General features: G+C 36.3%; 1 protein-coding gene and 1 pseudogene across 1 annotated transcript in view; both read right to left on the minus strand.

The window, feature by feature from the left end:
• Window positions 1-17,525, minus strand: part of CORIN (corin, serine peptidase) — a 234,978-nt gene that overhangs the window by 167,060 nt on the left and 50,393 nt on the right. Inside the window, exon 3 of the mRNA XM_069105180.1 lies at window positions 2,217-2,645. Coding sequence (XP_068961281.1) covers window positions 2,217-2,645 — 429 coding nt within the window. The remainder of the gene's footprint in view (window positions 1-2,216; window positions 2,646-17,525) is intronic.
• On the minus strand, window positions 6,812-8,853 carry LOC138174685 (ruvB-like 1; annotated as a pseudogene).

A 17,525-nucleotide genomic window follows, 5' to 3' on the forward strand; every position in this document is an offset into this window, starting at 1 on the left:
GACTAAACAATCTTTTTTTGCTTTTTTTTTTTTTGAGAGGGTAGTTGGGATTAAGTGACTTGCCCAAGATCACATGGCTAGTTTTTGTGTTAAGTGTCTGAGGCCAGAGTTGAACTCATGTCCTCCTGACTCCAGGGTTGGTGCTGTATTCACTGCACCACCTAGCCACTCATAGGACTAAAGAATCCTTAAAGTTCCTTTGCTGTGACTCTGGGAGGGGGAAGATGTGTGTGTGTGTTCAGAAATGGCAGTGATAAATTACATATTCCAACTGAAACTACTGAAATTATGATTGTATATCTCTAATCCATTTCTCTTGATGTTTTAAAATGAATAATTAAGTTCAACAAGGAACTAAAAGACGTGGTCTGTTACCAAAATCTTCGGCAATATCTTGAATTTGGTATACATATTGAATGCATGTTTGCTTCTAAGGAAATATAAATTTGGAAGACAAATAGAATTGATGGTTCCATTCTCCAGGGCAGTATGAAAAGAAATGAAATAGGACTATGGAAGAAATGAGATGAGAAGCAGAGAAAATCCACTCAAAGAAGGCCACAACTCTCATTTAAAGTCATTGTGCACATAGACCTGAACCAAGTTCTTGTCTTAAACCCACAGCCCATAAAGGATAAACTCAGGCCAAGGCTGAGGGCTGATCATCTGACTTGACCTAGCCACTCAAACCCACTCTCTCAAGGAAAGTTACATAATGTGCTCTTTAAGAAGAATGTTTATGGGACTAAGCAAGCCAGGGATATGAGTGCCCACGGTTCTAGGAATGCTTATCTTCCTGACTACACATGAATCAGTGCTGCTTTTGTAGAACCTATCCACTGTCTTAATATAGCCTAATATCTAATAGGTATTTTGTATTGACATGTTATACTGTTGACTTATTGGATTTTCAGTCAAAGAACCCAGATATTCCTTTTTTTCCCCTTTGCACTGAAATTGAAATTTCTCTGTATCCATTAGTCCAAATTTAAGTGACAACATATAAAAGCAATATGATGACAAGGAGGGTTATGGGTAAAATTTTCTCATATCTCAATTTAATGTTATTGTAATCCTTTTTAACATTAAAAATTAAGCTGATAGTTTAAAGTGGTGTGGTAAACATGGATTCTAGAAGTGGATTCAAACAAACTCAAATAATGAATTAAGGAATATATCACATGAATATATTCTAGGGTTAGACAATTAACTATATAAATTGAATTAAAAAGATAATTTTAAAAGAATTATAGCATGTTCAGATCATAATCACATGAGCTAGAGTCATTTGTACTTTTAAAAGTTTTCTGGACTATTGTGTATCAATAATACCAGTCAAGAACAATTAGGCTTTCAGTATAATACTCCTAAGAAGTAAGGAAAAAGGTTAATTTTATTTAACAAAGTGTTAACTTTCTACCACCAATTATAAGGTAAGCTGCAGCAGAAAATGTGTGAGAAGAAAGAAGCACAAAACAATACACTGTTAGACCTCACCCTCCTCCTTAAAGAGGGAAATAAAACTTTGCATTGGAATTTGGGGGGAGAAAGGGAGAATGGGCCTGTGATGTCACTACTATAGGGAATTCTCAGCAATAAACTTCCTCTATTAATGCAAAATGGCACCTCTTATTTATAGTCAGAGAATTCCCTGGGGCACTGAGAGGTTAAGTAAATTATCCAGGATCACTGAACCCACACTATAAGAGGTCAGACTTGACCCTTACCTTCCTGACTCAAGAGACTGGATCTCTAATCATCATTTCAATCTCTTACATTATAATACATATCATAACACAGTAGTGATCCTTTTAACCAAATAAGTCATCTCACTCCTTTACAAGTTAAAACTTGAAAAAAGCATTTCAAAAGTTCCTATTTGTTCAACAAAATTCATATTGCTCCAGTCTTGAATTCTTAAGACTCTGGGATATGCATTGTAAATGTCACTTTTATACTATTCACAATTTTCCCTCATCTATAAAATGATGACAGTAACGCTCTCACTACTTAGTCAACAGGTTAAACTTTAAAGCAATACATATATGAGTTGTCACTACCACTATTCGGATGTTTGGGCCTAATGTTATTATGTATGTGTAGATATCATGGTGTATGTGTGCATGTATCACATATATATATTATATATGTATATTATATAGACATAATGTCACCATGAAAATAAAAGATTAATTACTGAATTAAATTTAACTTACCTCTTTTCATATCCATTTCTGGTACAACAGTTGACCTGGTGGGACTTAATGTTGAAGAGGGAATCCAATCTGGTAGCTTGCTGGATGATTGGATTGACCAAATAGATCCTTCTGTTGTAGTAGTAAATGACTGTGATTTATCACTATCAGGTGCAGAAGTTAAAATATCATCAATGGTCACTACAGAAGTAAAAGGTTTCTCTGATGACAAATCTTCTGATTTACTTATGCTTTTGTTCATTTGGTCTCCTCTGGAAGAAGGATATACGGTCCAGGAAGCTAGAGTCTGCTGGCTAGGATTCACTGTAGACTTCACAGTGGAACCATTGGGAATCATATTAGTAGGAAGAATATCAGCTATTTGGATGCCATCATCAGTGACAAGCACGTCACTCTCATTTCCACTAAAATAGTGTTTTTCTAATGAACCTGAAAAATAAAGACATAGAAAACCATTAAAACTGTAAAAGAGGGTTATGATTTTCCTTGCTAAATCACAGAACATTCTTCTTTATGACCACTACAATCATATTCCCAGAGATTTACTCTGCCCAAACAAAAGCAAGATTGAAATGACAATTGCTATTACTACCATCTGTGCCTTCAATTCTGCAAACTCAAACTAGTCTGTCCATGAATGCCAAATCTGACCAGAAAAACTATGCTGTTAGTACCTCTCACAAAAAAGGTGGAGAATTCAAAATTGGAATTTCTCATTTATTTTTCTATTGGGAAACTCAACATCTGTTCAGATTTGTCAGTTCAATTTCATAGGTTTCACTAAGTGAAAATATACAGACAAACCAAAAACCACTATGCTTTAACTGATCACATTGCCCTAAGAGTGATAGTCTCCTGATTGTACAAAATGGTTGCAAATATTGGAATACAGTGGTTTTGGAAGAATAAAAATCACAAGTAACCAAAAGGGCAACAGAAAGGTGCATGTTGTCTATAAGCAGACAGATATATTGTCAGTGGATGATAATATGTATGTATACAAGATGCACTATAAAAGCCATTATCAAGGATATGAATGACCAGAAAAGGAAATGAACTTTGCACGTAGCAAGAATGAGAGACAATGGAGGAAGATAGCACGTTAAGATATCAAAATGATGAGTAGAAAACCTCCAATAAATTGAATAGTCTCTCTGAAGAATTTTTAGAAATATATGGACAAGAATGGAACAAGGGTAGAAGACATTGATAAATTAGGAGATCTACATAGGGGCAGGACTATGCACATTGATGAAACAATGGAGCCACAAAAATCAGTTCTGTCACATTTCCATGCTTTTCTCCCATTTTGGTACCTGGGATATATTCTTCATGTAGGACACTCTCTGCCACCACCATATATCATATTGGCACCCTGACTCTCCTTTCATATGTCTCCTATTTCTCTACTGGATTTGAATTTTTTTCTAATAGTGATGGTGGGGGGAGGAGGGGAGCTTCTATCCAAGCATCTGCTGGAGTTCTTTCTGCCAAAATCAGAACAGCTAATTACCTTAATAAAAATTTCATTCTTCAAAAGGTAATATAGCTTCTATTCTGGAAATGAGCAAATTTGTCATTAGGGTAAAAATGATGAGGTTCTTTTTAAGGGAGCTGAGGTTGGGTTGAGGGGGAAGGAAGGGAAAGGCACCATTACATCTTAAAATTTATGATACAGGAGATAAAAGCTGAGAATAGTCTAAAATACAACCTGGGGCTTGGAAGAACAGATTTCAAAGGTGCAGAGAAGAGAGATAGGATTGGACCCAAATTCTACTCCTCCCCACTCACCACCCATACAGAAGATCATTAACTACTTTAATATCTGGCACATAATAATAGGTGCCTGATAAATAATTGTTAACTGCACTGATTTAGAGGGAAAATCAGCCTAGGAGTAATGGGATGTACTCAAGAACAAAATCCCAAGAACAAAAAGGAAAAACCATTCTGGTGGGGGGGAGGGATCAGTGAGTTGTCAAAAGAGATCAAGGTTTTATAGAGCCAGCTCCAATAAGCTGGCAAGAGCCAATTGTTAAAATTTTCAGTGTGAGCAGGTAGGGTAATCAGCACTGAACCCTAGCACCAAATTTAGAGAGGCATAGTTTTCTCCCTTACTGACCTCCATTTGGGACTTGAAAGTGGTCCCAAATGGTTGAACTACTGTTGTCAGATGTAAAAACAAAGTGAGAACACTGAGCACAGACTTTCTCTTCTCGAAATAACTAGTTTAATATGCACGGGTTTTCCCTCTCCTTGGTCCTAACTTATTATCCCTCACAATACCTATATGACTATTTTCTCTACTTCTCTATTGGAGTAGCCCATTTCAAAAAACATTCCTACTTGTGCTCTAATCTCCCAGCAAAGCTTCTTTGAAGGCAAAAGCCTCAACAAATTTGTTTAATGATAGCTTATAGTCACATTACAGGAAACAAACACCCTGCAAGCTTCTAATTCCAAAATTGTAATCCCATTAACCTTGACAGCTAGGCCACTGCAAGTGAAAAGTGTAGACCTTGTCAAGTGGGAAGAATAGTACCATTATAAGATACTTTTTGCCTAAGCTCTCAGCAAGTCTTAGGTAAAGAGCTGGCTGTTATTTCAAAAGGAACATTCCTTCCAGCCACATATGGGACTTTTGCCTATATAGAAAAAAAAAACACCTTTGGTGATATGTTTAAAACACCTCAACAAGAGGGAGCTTACTATAGTAACTAGGGAGTAAGGGTGGTGTCAAAAAAGACTGGAGTACAGGGAGAAAGAACTAAGGGAACTAAGAGAACCGGCCTCAATTCTTGCAACTACCGCTGGCCCTGTATCACCTTTGTGCCTCCAATCCACCTCCCCAGTAACTGCCGCCACTCTCATGAAAGCCTGGCCACTGTCCACAAGGCCCAGGTTTCTGTTACTAGGCAGGTGGCTCACTACCCACCATGTTTCCTACAGGTCATGGAAACCAGCTGCCATGTTTTCTCCCACCCACCTGTTTTAGGTGAGAGAAAGTCAAAATTAAAGCAAAACTATACTAAATATAAAAGATAATATGTGGCATGAATTTATAACGAATAAATCATTGATGATTAAAAAATGAAAAATGGGCCCCAAAACTCTGGGTTAGCAAAAGACTTGATTGATTCTCTAAGTAGAACAATATGACAACGAAAACCAGTAGCAGTATAGAATTCACATTCATTTAAAAAATCTTAAAGAGGAAGATGGTAAAAATATTAGGAGTCGGCTCATAAAATTTCATGAAGTAGTATAAAGAAAACCAAGCTTGAAGAAAGCTTGATGAGAGACTCAGGTAAGCTAAATCATCCCAAAGGCATTTATAGAGTGAACCAGAAGTTCAACCAATAGACAAAAGGTGAAAAAAAAATGTAAGAGAATTTTCACCATCAAGCAGAGCAGAGGAACCACATTTGGATTCTAACATAGCAGTCTTAAATGGTCTCATGAAGACATGGAAATGGCATTAAGGAAAACAAAAGTGAAAAACACAGATGGACTAATATATATGGTAGGTGGTCTTTTTCGGAGGGATGCAATTTTAAAGGTATTGAAGGATGGAGTTTTAAGGTAGCTGATGCAGGTGAAAGTATCAATAGTAGGGAGGAAATGTTGGCCCATATTGCTACCACCCCAAAAGTGAAATAACTACTGATCCATTCATTTTCTTTCCCATATACATATCACTTTATGACAATAATCTTCATGTATTGAGCATATTTTTAATAATGGTATTTGAAGGGAATGGCAAGATTCTCAAGAGAGATTGCACAGTAAACCATTTCTTTGCCATCACACAAATGACAAAAAGATTTAGACAATATGAGGTCTCATGGTCTTACTGTTTGCCAGCTATAAAAAGGGACTTGATTTAGTAAAGCAAAATACAACCTCAAAGATTCTCCTCAAACAAAACATTTCTTACCTAGATGTAAAATTTAAAAAATTTAACAATGACAATGACCTTGTTTCATGGTCAGTGGATCATTAACATGAAAGGAGATAAATAACAGAGAAAAGGACTGGTACAAGATACAAGTCAAGGAGAGACCTCTTACAGATGGTGAGTTTCTCCAGATGGCCTGCTGATGAATGAATCATGTTATTCAGGCTGCACTGAGCCCTGGAACATTTCAGAAGCTCCTAAGTAAGACCCAGGATGATTCAAAAGAATGTTTATGTATATGGTTACTATCCCATAGGAAAACCCAAGTATATAAAGAATGCCTATTATCCACAATATGATATTTAATTAACATTTTCTACCTAAAATTAAATAATAGGAGGAAAGTGGGCTAGACCATCTTTCAGAAATTTTTTTAAACCAAAAGATTTATTACAAGATATTCCAGGTAAGGTTTGAAACATGGCAACTATGAGAGAAGATATGGTCATTTCAAATTAATCACTTCACACAAAGCTGTTAATATTAACCAACTGCTCATAACTTGGAATGCAGACGTTAAGTCCGGAAGTTTCTCTGTTCAGTAGCCATCCTCACATTTTTGCTGTTTTAGCAGGACAGCACACATTCTTGGTGTCTTTCCATTTCAACTGAAAAGGGTTAAAATGCTGCCATCTTTCTACTTCATATATTTAACCTGTTGATCAGCTAGGCTTTTGGCTGAATACTTGGCATCATAGAAGAGTTCATTCCTTTCTTCCACCTGTTCCTTCTCGATACTGCTGTCTTTCCCAGAGAACTTGGTCACCCGGTTGGCTAAGGTCAGGAGCTGCATTGAGCATCTTCATGTTGTCTTGGTACCAATCTCTCCCAGGTGCTTCAACACTTCCTCACTGATGCTAATCCCTTCCATCTCAGCTCTGAGCTTTATTATCTGTTTCATTTCTTGTGGGGTGTATAGCAGATGATCATCACTTGGTTCAGAAGGTCAAGGGGAATTCCATGAGGAGAAATCACATCCTCAGTACCCCCAATGACACACTTGCCTTGGAAGCAAGGATGATGATGGGGGTAATGGAGGACTCCAAGGCATGGTACAGGAAGGTGAAGTTCTCAACATTTAACATGTGCTCTTTATCAAATAGCACACCAGGATCCAGCTTAGGTATGCCTTGGTCAACGTACTTGTTTGCCACCTTGCTAATCTCCCTTGTAGCTTGGCTGTGATTGCAGTATTCTCTGGCTTTGTTAACTATTAACTTTGGCCCATCATGGAAAGGCCATCTTGCCTATCCTGGGGCCTATCACTGGCAACACCCAAGTCATTCAGGACCACATCCTGAATAATCTCCTTTTTGTGCACATATCCTTCTGCTTCAAGGTAAAATTCAAAATCACAGGTATTACACCTGCCTTGCCTCTTTATTTTTTTTCCTTTTTGGAGGGCAATTGGGGTTAAGTGACTTGCCCAAGGTCACACGGCCAGTTTTCTGTTAAGTGTCTGAGGTTGGATTTGAACTCAGGTTCTCCTAACTCCAGGGCCGGTGCTCTATTCACTGCACCACCTAGCTGTCCCTCTTGCCTCTTTATTGAACCACTGTTTACCTCTATGTATGTCATGTACAGCCTCTATCTGTTCTTTCTGCAAACTTTCAAAGATGCTGGGGTCCAGCTTTGACTGTTTAGTGCCTTTTGCTGTGTTAAGTCCTATAATTATTTGGCTGATGGTTTTCCCATATCTCCCCAAAGGATGTTCAGTCTCATATGGATTTAACTCTGCAACTTCATTTTCATAAACTTCTCTGGTCTCCTTCATCCTCAGATCAATTGCTATTCTGAAATTTTCCATCATAACTTTTGTCTTAATTTGTAGAGAGCAGACTTTGCTTCCCACCATGGGATAGAAAGGGACCCTACTACCCAAGTCTTGAACAATAGCCAGGCCTAGGGCTACCCTGTCAGTTTCAGGAGGTTCTCCCACAAAACAGCTTTCCCCACCATTTTCTTGTTTTTGATTAATTCTACTATTACCTCATACCTTGAAGGCATTCTACTGTTTTACCAGCCCTGAGGCCTACTGCTGGGTTGGGCCACTCTTGTCCAGCTCCAGTCCCTTCATGTTGCTGTGTGAGGTGGTTCTCTGGGTCTTCATGGTACACTTCACATCCTCGATCTCCAGCGTGTAGCTGAGAGCTGCCCACGGTGTATCAGAGGGACTGGAGAGGTGGCAGCTATCTAGAAAGACCAGTGACACAGTGGGCAGGAAAGGTCCAAGGACACTTTCAGAAATTTTTAAAAATCTTTTTAAAGACTCCAAGCTTCTCCCTGAAACAAAGGCCCATCCTTTTAACACCAGTATTCTTCCAGTTGCATTGTATGACTCGAAGTTATTGAACACTACAGTTTCCTAGAATTAAAATTGAGACTCAACCAGTTTAAAAAAAGTAATGAAGATGAACATGAGTGTGAATTACACGGGAGGAAAGGTATAAAGGGTGCCGGCAAAGATATATAAGATTGAAAAAAAAAAGCCATTCCCATATTGCAAGACTATTGCCAGACATTAAGCTCTATTGGTATCCTTTTAATGTTAAGAGAAAGCAAGGAAAGTACATTGGGTATATTCCTTGTGATGAATTTACATGAGGACATGGATGAGAGAGGCACAGGATGGGCAGGCATAGATGTCTTTCAACCTGTATCATTGAAGGGCACACCCATACTGATGAGATCACAGATTCAAATAAGTACCAATGAATAAATAAAATAATCATTTATTAAGGGCTTACAATGTGCCACGCACTGCACCAAATGCTAGAGAGACAAATACAAAAGCAACAATAGTCCCTTCCCTCTAGGACTTTATATTCTAATATAATACATATAAGAGAGTGGTAGCCAGGGAGTTTTCAGTTTAGAAAGTGAGAAGGTAACAGTAAGTGGAGACATAGAGGAGTAGAATGATTCACTTTTCAGTAGCAATAGCAGCATTGATTTTATTATGGCTCCACATCTAGGAAGTAGGGGGATGGGGTTTGGAGGGAATATTAGTCCTGGGAAGATGTCTGGGTTATAAAAACTGAAGCATAGTTAGTGTTGCCTAGATATAGTAGAGCATGTGAGGTACTCACCACTCAGGACAGTAAGAGCCCAACGTTAATGGCTCAACGTTACCATGAAAGGAGCTCTCCACAGTTGAACACTCCAGGAATCTGTCCTTAGTTCTCTGCTTTTTTTTTTTTTAACATTCATATGAATGACTAGGGAATTTTCAGATGACTCAGGGATTACTAAGTAGGAGAGATAACTAACATAATGACTGGCAGTGTCATGATGCTAAAAATCCTGAGAGAAAATTGGGCAAATGTGAGATTAAAGATGACTAAATATAGCCCTATGCTTGGTTAAAAAAAAAAACCACTTGACAAGTATAAGATTGAGGAAGTGTGATTACTAGTACATCATGTAAAAATAATCTGTGGATCCTAGACTACAAGCTTAAAAAAAGAGTCAACAATGTAGTACAGTAGCCAAGAAAGCCAAGTAATTAATGTAATGCTACAGTAAAAGAAGCATTGTATCCAGGAAACTTGGAAGTAAGAGTCCCACTGAACTCTGTCCTAGTCAGACCATGCCTGGAGTATTGTGTCCAGTGCTGAGCACCACGTTTTAAAGGGCATAATGAAGAACTTGAAGGTATCCAAGGAGGACAACCAAGACCGTGTCAGTCCTTTTGAGTTCATGCCACATGATGATTGGTTAAAAGAACTAAGAACACTTAGCCTGGAAAAGAATAGACCTAGAAGGCATTTAATAGCTATCTTCATGTACTTGAAAGATAGACAAGTCAGAGTTGGAAAAGATCTGTTCTGATTAGTCTCAGGAAGAAGAATTGGGAGGAGTAGGGGGAAGTGTTGAGAGGAAAAGTATCCTAACAAGTAGTGGTAGCCAAAAACAGAAAAAAAAAAAACTCAAAAAGTAGTGGGTCCTAATTCTTTGGAAGTCTTAAAGCAAAAAACAAAATGACCACTTGCCAGGTATGTTGTATAGAGCATTATGATTCAAGTAAAGATTGGACTATTAAGTCATTTCAGTTATGTCCAACTTCTTGTGACCCCACTTGGGGTTTTCTTGGCAAAGATACTGGAGGTTTTCCATTTCCTCCTCTAGTTCATTTTACAAATGAGGAAACTGAGGCAGAGAGGGTTGAGCAACTTGTCCAGGGTCATATAGCTAGTGTCTGAGGACATATCTAAACCCAGTGCTCTATTCACTATGCCATTTACATTGGACTAGATGACCTCTAAAACCTCTTCCAATGCTGAAATCCTATGATGCAATGGATCACAGCTATGAGATGTATAGGATAATAGCATTCATATAAAAATAAAAAGTTTTTAACCTGTCAAATATGATCTAAATTCCAATTAGTGTGCAAACTAAAATTTAAAAATTTGATCCTCATTCTTGACCTAAGAGATGTTATTGTTTTTATTTCATTAAATTTTAGTTTATCAAAAGGTCAGAGTTTCTCAAGGCATCAATAAATTAGCAACCAAATAATTAGTCTGTTCCTCTAAAATATGCTAAGCATTCTTAAGCCTCACAACACTAGTTTCATTTTTAGAAAATAGAACTTTTTCAAACTTGGACTAAGTCAATATATATATTTACCCAGAAGCTTTAAAGATTGAAAACAAACTTCATTTTTAGGATCTAGCATTCTGCAGTTCAATATTCCACTAAAAATAAATTAATATGATATTGATCTGTCTATTGTAGCTCCCCAATGGAATTTTATGCTAAAAATGTATACATGCAATGCTTCTAATTGGACATAACTTGGCCAAACAATATCACATCACTTTAAAAATAAAGGAAACTAAAATAAAAAGTTTAATAATGGTCTGTGGAAAAAATGCTACTATGGGTGTTTGACATTTGCAAAACATTATCTACAAATCAAAAGAGGAAAGCAGCTGCTTCCCAGCTAGAGAAGGTCAACAGATTCCTATGGTATAGGATTCTAAATAAAACTCTGGTCAGTCACAATGGAAACATCAGCAAAACTCAGGTAACAAAACCTCCAAATTTTTTCTGGATATAGTTAAGTATGGCATGTACAATGAAAGGACTACATCAACTTAGGCTTTGTTTTCAACTGATCTGAAACTTATCTAGAATTGATCTAAACACACATAATATTTTTGCATAAGGACAACTAGGGATCAATTTAATAATTTTTATTTAATATTTAATTTATTAAATTAAATTAAAATATTTAACCTGAGCAACATCATACAATTTAATATACCCCACTTCATACTTGGAATCCAACCTCTAGAATTATCTTACAGATATATGCATATATATATACCTATTTGTGTCTAATGGTAGCCATCTCTAGCACAGGGGAGTGGGGGTTTTGAAGAAAAAAAATTCCATGATAATTTTGTTCTATATTTGAAAAGAATAGCAAGTTTTGCATAGTAGATTTGCAGTTTCATATGCAATCATCTTTTTTTTGTACTATGTCATGGAAATGCTTGTTTTATTCCATAAAGTAAAAATAAAATTTAACAATGATTAAAAAATGAATCACCACCTGTCAGAATTTTTGTCTTCCTTCAAGGCTCAGCTCAGGAGGCTACCCACTCTGTGAAGGCTTCCTAATTCTTCCTCTCCGCCCCCACCTCAACCCACAAGACACTAGTACTCTGTCCTTCCCTGAATTATCTTGTATGATATTCATCTATACACTGGTATGTCCAACCCTCCTCCCCATCCCACCCCACAGTGGAATGTAAGTTCCTTGAGGTAAAGGATTGTTTCAATTTTATTTTTATACCCCCCAGCACTTAGTACAGAACCTTATAGTAATTGCTGAATACATTTGTTGAATTTAATTTCTTCCAGATTTGTGTAGCCTTCTTTATGCCTTCCTTATTTTAGAAGTTTTCTAGATAAAATGTTTTATGTAATATTATGAATTACATAATGTTGATATACTGTCATTTATCAACGAAAATCCATTTCTGTCAGAACTTTCAGCAAACATATCTACCCCTCAGGTTACAGTCCTGGAGGAGCCATTCACACAGGACTTTCTTCTGTTGAAGACCTCCTTGAGTTAAGCTATAGGCATCACAGTTATCCAGAGTCTCGGTTGACCAACTGGAAGAAGATTTTTCTAGAGATCATCAAAACTGGATTTTTTTTAAAAAGAGGGGAACCAGACAATCAAGAGTATCTAAAAAGGAAGATCCAGGGAAAGGGAGAGGAACCAGTCACAGTCACAGCAGAAATACAACATGGTCTAGTAGCGTCAGTTGCAATTGAGTACAATAAGGGTCCTTTTAGGTGTTAGCAGTTTTCATTCCCAACATTCTAATGGGGTGAAGAGAAGAGGCAGGCAAAGGTAAGTTGAGATCTACATCTGTAGAGGAAAATCTCAAATCAACAAGATCACAGACATTTTTGAATATTTTATTTTTTCCACATGTGGAAACAAGATCAGGAAGATTAAGTTACCTGAGCAACATCAGACTTACTGTCTGTAAGTTAGTCTAAGATAGAATTCCCATATATACCTTCTGACTCCATGTCTAGAAATCTATCTACCTTTCCCTGTTGCCTTTGCAAATAGTAATCATTTTAATTGGAAAACATCTTTCTTTATTCTGTCATTGAATGACCATTTATTTTACTGCCTACTATATGCTTCAGCATTGTGCTTAAACAGGTAAAAAGCTTTTAAAATCTACTTTTAAAACCTAGATTCAATAGTTTGCTTTTGAAGCAACTATTCACAGTTGGTCTTCCATCATAACTTTCATAATAGCACCAAAATTAGAATACAAGAAAAGGGTAAACATTCTGTACCATGAACTGTTTCCATGCTGTGAACTATTAGCACAAAGGAAGTGATTATTATTTTAATATCCCCATTCTTAATATCATATTTTTTTCAAATAGTGAAAAACAAGTCAAAAGTATTTCAGGTAATACAGAACTAATAATCAAGTCTGTACTACAAGTAGTAAAAAGGTTTCTAATTACTTTGGCTAGCAGCCAGATACTCAAAGCTTTGTCACTACTTCATGGAGAGAAGGATCCAGTGAAAATACTACACTATGTATTTGTAAGATACTGGGAACATTATTTATAAGAGAAATGGGTAAGGGAAGTTGTCTTTTTAATGAATACTCAAGTCAAATAAATGAAAAACCCTTTTTTCCCCTAGCTTTAATTTCCTTTAAAAAAATTATTCAATTACTAGCCCAGCATGTTAAAAAAGAATCAGTTTCTGGACAAAATAATTTCCAAAGATGTGCAATAAGATATATACATGATTTTGTTATTTTAAAACTTAGGATGCACTTTCTATATTAACAGCATGAACTTCTGAAGATTTCCATGTAGTAGTATAAATAATAAAATATGTGAATTGTCAATTATTTGTAAGCAAATAACAAAAACAAATACTTAAAACTATATTTGCTGGAATTTCTTTAGAAGTGTTAATAATGTTTTTTGTTGAGTGGAACATATTTAAATTTAGATTCAGTAACTAGAATTTTTGATAAAAAATTGTTATGTATTAGTCCAAAATGTTCCTGTGACATAAGTTTAGACTAAATAGAAGTTTCTCCTATTTCATCATTCCCTTATTAGGTTACAATTCAAATACCTGAATGGGATAAGAAATAAAAATCCTTCCAAAGAAGAGAAATCACAACAGGTCAATCAATCAGTTATACTTTCACAATTTAAGATGAGACAGCATAAAATTTGAATATGAATAATAAATTTAATTCTGAAATGTTTTAATAAAACCAGCGCCTTCCAGTTTATATTAATACTGAAAATAAACAGAATCCTTTGGAACTACTGAGTAACTATGCAGCCTAGTATGTAGAGTACTGGGCCTAGAGTCAGGAAAACGAGTGCAAATCCAGCCTCTAACACTAACTAGTTCTTGTGGTTGTGGACAAAGCTCTGTCTGCCTCATTTTCCTCAACTGTAAAATGGGGATAAAAATAGCACCTACCCCCCCAGGGATGTTGTGAACATAAAATGAGATAATTATAAAGCACTTAGCACACACATTTAATAAATATTTGTTTCTTGCTTTTTTGTTGTTTAGTCATTTCAGTCATGTCTGACTCTTCATGTCCCCTTTTGGGGTTTTCTTGGCAGAGACACCAGAATGGTTTGCCATTTCCTTCTCCAGCTCATTTTACAGATAAGGAAACTGAGGCAAACAGGGAAGTGACTTGCTCAGGTTCACAGAGCTAGTAAGTATCTAAAGTCATATTTGAACTTCCTGACTCCAGGTCCAACACTCTATCCACTGTGCTACCTTGCTGCCTGCTCCTTTCTAATCTACATATGAATAAATTATTACTTCCTTGAACTGAGGGAGGATGTGGGTAGCCCACAAAAGTAATATAACATAACTTCTAAAAATTCTTAATTCTCTACCCTCCAAGAGTAACCTTAATATTTAATTTGAGATAATGGAGGTTATTTAATTTTTTTTTCCTTTTTGGAGGGCAATTGGGGTTAAGTGACTTGCCCAAGGTCACACGGCTAGTTTTGTGTGTGTGTGTTAAGTGTCTGATGTCGGATTTGAACTCAGGTCCTCCTGACTCCAGGGCCGCTATTCACTGCGCCACCTAGGCACCCCTATTTAATTAACTTTTAAAATAACACTTTTCTCAAAATTACTTCTCTACAATGTTTCAGTTCTAGAATTCAAAATAATGTAAAGGTTCTTTAGAATACAAGCAACCCCACATTAAATGAAATTAAAACTGAGATGACTAAAAACCAGCTTTTTAAAAAACGCATTCAAGTTCACATATTCTTTAGTAGGTTTTTTAAGAGTACCCTCTTAGACTTGCAATTATTTATTTTCTTGTCATGCCATATCAAAATGAACATAATAACTGTAAGGCACGTGAGATATTTTATTTTGTGAAGTGTTTGATTTGTTGGGGGATTCCCCTCTACTGAAGATCAAATCTGTAAGGATTAACACGGCAAATATTTCAGTTGCTCCTAAAATAAATTTATATTTATGTTGCATGATTCTCCAAGTAACTATGAATGCAAAGGATTATGTCAGGTGGAAATTGTTTTATTGTAATAAGTAAATACATGATAAAAAAAAAGTTAAAAAAAAATAGTTACTACTCAAAGGGACTTAACAATATATGGCAGAGTCTAATTGCAGACCCATTAAATGAACTTGATTCTTCCTAATTTTAAATCACTCCCTAGGACCAAGTTAGGGGCTTATGGAGACACAAAACTTCTCTTAGAACACTAGATTGCTATATGGCACAATTGCCTATACTAATAATAAATTCACAAGTTATCAAGCAGATCAGAGGAACAATTGGGACAAGAGTTCAACTACTCATTTTCTAATTTTCAGTCCCTGAAACATTGAGGATCTGAATTTTCATGCGTGAAATCTGCATACAATGGTCCAATGAAACACCACAAACTTCCATAAGAAAATAGAATAAAATGCTTCCACAAACGTTCAAATGAAGATATTAACTTCCCCCTTTATTTCTGCAAACATACATTGTGTTCTATACTGAAACTGAACAAGAAACTACATCCCTTAAGACTGACTAAATCTGTGTGTATGACTTTACATGTGAGCATGTGTATACATACATACATGAGAATCTTGCCTCCTGTGGGCAAGGGAGTTCCTTTCTTCTACTGTAGTTTTCTCCAGATGGAAAAAGAAATTAAAGGCTCATGGGAGACAGATGCTACACCAGGCAGGGAAAAACCTCAGAACCTTGGAACTCACATTGGAGTATGGGAGAAGGGAAACAGGATGGACCACAAAGCCAGTATGAGCACCATATTACAAGGGAAAGGATAGAATCATAAGCATTTGGAGGCTCATCTGGCTTCCTGACCCACTTAAGGGGACATCCATCATCTGCCTGGACGTATCTGTTTTGTTTTGTTTTCCTGAGTATTGCTGCTATTTGTACTAAGGGAATTTATCTCCTCAATGATCCCTTCCCCTTTCCCTGTCTCATCTCTGCCAGATAAACTGGCATCATTTAGGCTACCTTCCTGTTCTATTTAAATTGTGCTTATTTGTTGAATGCATTTTTGATAATGGTTTTTTTTTGGCTTCACAAAGAGATTTTGGTTTGTATTGCATTCTGAGCAAATATTTGCTATAAAGAAATAAGGAAGGACAAAGGGAACCTATGTATCAATAACCCTAGGCTTACGTGGGAGCATTTCTTGAAGCTTGTTCCTTCTCTTTCATTTCTATTTTCTCATCACATAAGGGCTTTTCTCATATAATAAAGCCACATCTGTAATTGGTTATGCCCTTTCTATAACCTTATTAAAAATTAGTATTCCTTTTTAAGCAAGTAGAGAAACGTTAAATTAACACATAACATTGGGATTGACCATTTGGGAAAGGGTCGGATTCAATAGGAAGAATTCATATCAGACTCCTGCCATCATAATAGGAGATTGGAACTGGAAGAGACTAGTTGACATCTAGTCCAACTTTATTTACAGATAAGGAAACTGAAGCCCAAGTTGCTTACATTTATCTTGCCCAAAACCATGCAGGCAGAAGCACTGCTAGGATGAGAGTAAGAATGTAGAGGTAAGATAAAAACCAGATTATAGAGAGCTTTGAATGACAAACTGAAGAGTTTGGCCTTTTTCCTCTGAATGGCATGGAGCTTTTAGAAAACTTTAAGCTAAAGAGTAATGTGCTTAATTTGGTGTTTTAGGAAACTTAATATAGAATCTATTTTATGGGATCACATCTCAGTAATGATACAAAAATGAAAGAACATTTTTAGTAGCAATCTGAAAACAGATTGTGAATGATTTGAGTATGTAAAAAAGCACATTTTAAAAAAAAATTCCTCATGAAGCTCCTTCTAATCTCTGATTTAAAATCAATGGTTCTAAAATATCATGAAAATATAATGTTTGGTGGGAGTATACAGGGGCTCTTTCAGAGTTCATATAATACTAATTAGGGTATCAATTGAGATGTCTGTAATTCTAAAATCCACAGAAAACAAACTGGAAAAGCCAAAGTCTGCTAGGGAGTTACTAAGGAAACATTTAAATTCAAGGGTCATCTTGTTCAACTAGCAACTAGAAAGTTGTCTAGGAGGTGGAATGTTACTCTCTTATCTGAGAGAAATTAGAACTTAACTTGTGGTTGTTGCAAAGGGGAAAGGATTGTAAAGTTCCTATTGAGACATAAGGATGCCCTGTGGTTGGAGTCTATACAGTTTCTCTTCTTTCTGTGACATATGGAAGAGGGGGGAGGGAATAGCAAGTCTTCCTTTTTAAGAAAGAGGCTTTAAAAAAAA

The sequence above is a fragment of the Petaurus breviceps genome, unplaced genomic scaffold (genome assembly GCF_028583685.1).
Source record: "Petaurus breviceps papuanus isolate PSGF00001 unplaced genomic scaffold, PetGlider_PUasm1.0 76, whole genome shotgun sequence".
NCBI classification, from domain to species: domain Eukaryota; kingdom Metazoa; phylum Chordata; class Mammalia; order Diprotodontia; family Petauridae; genus Petaurus; species Petaurus breviceps.